This window comes from Dipodomys ordii, unplaced genomic scaffold, assembly GCF_000151885.1.
Source record: "Dipodomys ordii isolate 6190 unplaced genomic scaffold, Dord_2.0 Scaffold50, whole genome shotgun sequence".
NCBI classification, from domain to species: Eukaryota; Metazoa; Chordata; class Mammalia; order Rodentia; family Heteromyidae; genus Dipodomys; species Dipodomys ordii.
The window spans coordinates 3,702,625-3,708,624 of record NW_012267266.1 but is presented as its reverse complement, the minus strand read 5'-3'; the positions used below and the strand labels follow the sequence as shown (position 1 = coordinate 3,708,624).

At 49.1% G+C, this 6,000-nt stretch overlaps 1 protein-coding gene across 1 annotated transcript in view; it reads right to left on the bottom strand.

Moving 5' to 3' along the window:
* Window positions 1-6,000, bottom strand: part of Nrg2 (neuregulin 2) — a 199,703-nt gene that overhangs the window by 9,197 nt on the left and 184,506 nt on the right. The window contains exons 5-6 of the mRNA XM_013020307.1: window positions 5,523-5,581; window positions 566-589 (exon numbers count right to left, since the gene is read on the bottom strand). Coding sequence (XP_012875761.1) covers window positions 566-589; window positions 5,523-5,581 — 83 coding nt within the window. The remainder of the gene's footprint in view (window positions 1-565; window positions 590-5,522; window positions 5,582-6,000) is intronic.

Sequence of the window (6,000 nt, the reverse complement as noted above, 5' to 3'; positions counted from 1 at the left end):
ACACACACACACACACACACACACACACACACACACACACACTTCATCTTGGGGACAGATCTTGGAGGGAGTGACAGTTTTAAGCAAGCCGTGGAGACATACAGGGCAGGGACAGAAGCAAAGAGGAAGTTTTCAGCTACTATCCTGGTGCAGAATGAAAAAGCAATGGAAACGGATGAAAGGAAAGGCAGGAGTCAGATGGAAAGGGCTGGCTCTCTGCACAGCTCCCCAAGCCAGGCTTGTGTGATTTCCAGCCACTGGGTTTGAGGGAGCATGTCTTTTGTCTGGCCTGTGCACTTGTCTGCACAGCTCTGGAGGGCCCCTCCCCTCTGAGACCTCTTAGCCATAGGTCTTCACCTCACACACCATGCACCAGGTCCCTACTGTTCATGAGCTTTGATTCTGTCCCCAAATCAACATAGTTTATGTTAAGACATCTTGACAGGGCCAGAGGAGATTTCTGGAATCATCCTGTTTCTATTTTTTGGAAAGGAAACCAAACATTCAGCACTCTGGTGTCAGATGCTGTGGAGATGGTACAGAGAAATACATAGAGGTTCCGTACCCTTTAATTCAAATCCAAGGTGCTCTGGCAGTGCAGAAGAGAGGGTGAGGGGCAGGAGCCGAGGGAAAGAGTAGAGAGAGAGAGAGAGATGGAAGAGGGAGAGGGTGGGGGAAAGAGAGAGAAAAAAGTTGGTTAGAACTCTTCAGACACCGGGCAGCCAGCCTGCGAGGTGAATGCGGGTTAGTAGTGAACCTCCCAGCTTCCTGAGCCTTTCCCCTGGTGCCAGTCCCCAAGAACCCCAAGAGGGCTAGAGAGAGGCAGTTAGAATTGGTAGGCAGGGCAGGTTCTTAGGGGGAAGCAGTGGGGTTAGTACCTGGTTGGGGAGGCACAGGCACAAGAGTCAGTTGGCAAATGCTCCCTGGGAGAAAAGGGCAAGGAGGGCGGACTTCAAGAAGTCCCCCGTCCCCTTCCCAGTGCCCATCGTTCAGCACTCTCAAGCCCTCCTGGAGACAGCCTGCCCACCTTCTGACTCCTACATAGGAAAACTTTCTTCTGTTCCACACAGGCCTCTGGTCCCCAGACTGGACCCACGTCCCTAGCTTACCCATCTCCTAGGTACCTAGTCTGGGGGACCAGGAGTAGGAGGCTCCAAGCATAGTCAATCCTCCCCTTGATACTCCCTCATACCCCGTATTGGAGGGGTGCAAGTGCCCTCCTGATCTCTACTTAGTGGAGCAACTGTAACTGTGAGAATGAGGAGGTTGGGTTCACATGTGCGAGAGCGAACTCCTTGCATGGTGAACAAATTGCAGTCTTGGATGTGAGGTCCTGATAGGAATGTGTGATTTAGAGTCCTGTGAGATGGCCATTCACACCATTGGGAGATTAGATAAAGGGTCCTGGCCCAAGGGTCAGCTCTACCAATGATGCTTAGCCTATCCAGATCTCAGTCTCCTAGCTGTTAAGCGGGGATCAGGCCTGGCTAGGGGGGATCCTGGAGGTTTGCAAACCTGGCTGAGCTTTAGAAAATCATTCAGACTAATGCAATCAGGCTTGGGTGGGAGCCCAGAAATTTCAATAGCATTTTTTTTTAAAAAGCTCACTTCTCATTCTAAGTTGTAGCCAGCACTGGTATACAGGCCTCATTCTCATTTTTTTTTGTCCCTAACTTGCTGCATGGATGTAGGTAAATCATGGTCTCAGTGTCCTCATCTGTCAAAAGCACCTCTGCACAGTCAGAGGCAGATATGAGCAGAGCTGGCCAGCAGGAGGCTCATTGCACACATGGCATGTGGGAGCTCCTCTTCTGTGGCCCAGGCTCCCTCCTTCCCTGACTTTCACATCAGCAGGGTCAACTTCTGAGACCCATGAAATAGCACGTGATGTTCCCATCTGCTGCAGAGGTAAGCAGCATGAGCAACCAGCAGGGAGTCCTGAGCATTATCCCTCCCTGGAGCCCTCTGTGTCCTAAAAAGGGTTCCAGAGGGTTCTGCATTTGGAGAAAAAAAAAAGCAGGAAAACAGGGTGGCTCTGAGCTAGGGATCAAGATGGCTCTGACACAAAGAGCCATGAAGAAAGTCCTAGGGCTTGGGCCCCTCAATTCTGTGTGGAGATCATACCAACAAAGCACTGATCCCAGCCTTTCAAGCATGAGTCCTTTGTATTCTCCTGCTAACCTGAGGCCAGGGGATGACCTTCAGATTTTTGGCTTCTTTGAGATTTTGCTCTGTTTGGAAGTAGAAGAAAAGTTGCCACAAGTACAGCCTGTCCACTCCTCTCCAGGTCCTTCCAGGGCTGGCCAGCCATGCTGAGTAGAGGTACAAAGTGGAATCAAAGGGTTTCAGGGCAGCACATTGAATAGTTAGTCCTGGAGCCCAGGGACACTTTAGGCAGCTGGAGAGCACTCCCATTGTCTGGATGTCCAGCCATGCTCCCCTAGGGAGAACAGACCAGCTTGGCCTCAGCACCTTGGAAACTAAGAGCTGGTTGTTATATTATGTGAGACAGCTGGGGCTCAGTGGTGCTAGGACGCTTTCTCAAGGTCACTTTGAGAATCAGAAGGGAAACTGGGAAGGCTGGGTCTCTGGTCATTTGGGGCTAAGACATGGCTATTCCTGACAATTACATCTTAATATAAGCATGTCTTGCCCCCTCCTCCACAAAGCTATTTAAGAGTTTTCTTTTGTGTCACTCTACTAGAGACTAAATTGTAGCAGCAGCAGCAGCTTACAGGGCTCTTGATGGCATGCATTTTGAGTCAAAAGTTAGTACTGTTTAGGGTGGTCCAGTGGTGGATCCATAACATGGCTGGTGAGGTCACTGAGGGCCTGGCTAATGACTAGATAGGCACTCTTCTCCCTGGGAAGCATGTAGACAGATTCTGAGGGACCTATGGCTGCATCAGTCCCAGGAAAGAAAACAAATCTTTCACTTAGGTTTATTGCTTGCTTCTCAGCCAGGATGAGGCAGCACTCCTGAGCCACAGGAAAATCCTATTGGCCAGACATTTGCATATTGTCTAGTAACCATGGCAACTGAATGCTGGACACCCAACAGGGCTAGGCTTCTCAGGCAATTTGTAAATTCTTCACCCTGGACACATCCTATGATGCAGTTATAGGGTGCCTGGACCAGGCGGCAGTGATGTGTGCATGGAAATAAGCACACGCTCGTCTTGTGTGTGCAAGTGTGAGTGAATGCTTGTGTGTTTGCTTCTGTGTGTCAATGTGTGTTTGTGAGTGTGCATGTGTATAAGCACTGCTCCTGTGTTTACATGTCTGTGGTGCTGGTGTTAGTAGATGCTTATGTGTTTGTTCAGGTTTGCAGCATGTGTTTATGTGTTCATGCATATGTGTGTGTGGGTACTCATGAATACAGGAGGATAAACCTTGACTGTTGGGAGGGTAGGGGCTGTCAGTGGAAGTAGGAGAAGCTTCTGTAGACCACAGGCTCTGTTTCCTTGGTCTCTCCAAAAGGTAACCTGGTTTTAAGGTAGTCTGGGCATGCTACTAGGGTCAGATTCTTTAACTCAGGAATTCCTTCTTCATGCCAGCTATAGCTGGGATGAAATACTAAATTTTCCTCCAATGAAAATGGCAGGCTCTGTGATGAACCCTTCATACATCTTCTTCCATCTGCACAGCAAACCCTACAAGCCTCAATGTCTTCATCCCTACTTTGCAAATGAGAAAACAAACTCAGATGGGTTAGATGAGGCCCCAGAGCTGTCTTTTATACCCTGGTCTGTTGGCATGGGCAATTGAAGGTTTGTGAGCATAGTCAACTGTCTTTGTGGTCACTGTCTGCTGGAGCAGCACATGAAGGGCTTTCTTGAAAAGCATTGGAGAGCCCAAGTCCTTTACAGAAAGGTAACAGTAATGACACCAATGACACAGGTGGGCAGGCCCAGGGCTACATTTGTAGGCTCTTTTTTGGGTTTCTAGCTTCCTGCTGACCCTCTAAATATAAATGAATTGAAAGCTGAAACAGCACAGCTAGCCAAGAGGCCTTGGATATCAGCCTGAGTCCCAGAGCTTTACTGTTTTGATTCAGGATGGCCTGGACTATCTATCCAGAACAGTTCCCCAAGCCAGGAAGGCTTTCTGCCAAAGGGTAGAAAGGAATATGACCCCACTGTCTCTCTTACCTGGCTCCCACTCTGCCTGCCTGGTCTGCCTCCATCCCTAGAGTTTCCTACCTAGGCTGTATCTGACTTTAAATTTCTTATCCCCACAGCCTTCTTCCCTGGTCTTCCTGGGTGGGCCTGGAGAGAACACTGTCTCCCATATTGTGAAGATGGTTGAACAACTGGACCTACTAGTCTCCACAAGCTGTGGCACCTACACTCCTGCTGGTTTAGGCTAGATTTCTGGGCTTTTTCGTTGTGGTCTGAGGATAATGGAGAAAGCCCTTTCACTATACTGAGACTCAAACTCCAAAACTCCTTTTTTTTCTATGAGCTATCTACATGGCTCCCTGGGTCCCACCTTTGGCATCTTAGAGTTCTATTTCCCAACCTTTAGGTACCATCTGAAAGTTTTGTTTCCTAATACCTTATAGGACTCAGCTGGCCTTCCTTGAGAGGAGAATGGGGTGGGGGTGGGGTGATAGGGCCTAGTCTGCTTTGTAGAATGGGATGACTAATGTGGTTTGGGCATCATAGGCAAAAGAGCAGTCCAAGCTGGCCAGCCAGTGGCTTTTTTGCTCTGCTCCACCTCCACCTGGTGGTGCTTGAAGGAACTGCTCCAGGTTGTAAATGCATTCTTGGATACAGAGCTCTATTCCTCCCCCCTCCCCCCCCCCCCAATTCCTTCAGACACAGTGGAGTTGTAGTGTAAAGACAAAGCTCTGACTTCAGAAGTTGAAGAAAGGAAGAGGATGAAATCTTGGTTGGGAATTCAGAATAGATTGGTCCTGGGGAGTCACCAATCACTGTATGCATTCTTTATCCCCTCTATCTTTTAGCATCTGTAGTAGCCCCTAGCCTATCTCCATCCTGAAGTCACCAAATGCCTTTGCAGCTACAGAAACTGTTGCCCTGGGTCCTGATCTTCCTCAACCTCTACTCCTCCCACCCAGTCCCTGAACCCCAAGCCAAACACATTCTGGTCAGGCTTTTGAGACCGTTTTCTCTCTCACAAACACATCAGCATACACCAGCACACACTCATTGCTGGGCCTGCCAGCAGTTTGACACTCTCAAGCAGCTGTCAGGCAGGAGAAGGCTCTGCAGTTGCCTCTTCCCATTTGTGCCAGGATGCCTGGAGGGGGAAGAGGCCTGGGTGTGGTCTGCTGCAGAGAGAATCCAGCATTGCTGTACCCAGGCAGTATAGCCTGACATGTTAGGGGGCAAGGGATGTATCCTTCTCCTCTGCACAGGCTTCTGGTGAGCATGAAAACTAAGAGGAGCTCAGGGCATTCCTGCTCCCCTTCCCAACCCCAATCTTGGCCCCATCCCTCCCACAGGGGGAGACTGCCAGTCATCAGGGAAGAGAAGAAATAGAAGAAAGAGACATACTGGAGAAGTTGACCATTGCGAACTGCTGACACCTGTCCCCGGTGTATCCCACAGGACACCTACCAAAAGAAAGAAAACCAGAAAGAGAGAGCCAGGATAGCAAGACACAGGTATTGCAACACCCCAGCATAGGCTCCTGCCAATGCCAGCTGGGTTCCTTGCCACCGTTACCATTTGTACTGGCCTTGCCATTCTGCCCCTTACCTGTAGCCCTGAACTTTAAACCCAAGGATTAGGCCAAAAAATGAATAACAAAGCAAAACAAAACAAAACAAAAAAGAACTAACAAACCAAAATACAAAAAAAGAAAAGAGAAACAAAACAAAACAGCCAAAGATCAAAACAACCAACACCCCTGGTCCTATGCCCTACATTGGGATGGGGGGGACTGCACCCAGAAGCTTTCTAAGGAGCGGGGACTTGTGTTTGTATCTTCAAACATACTTTGCTTAGGATCTGGCATGTACAATCGCAAAGG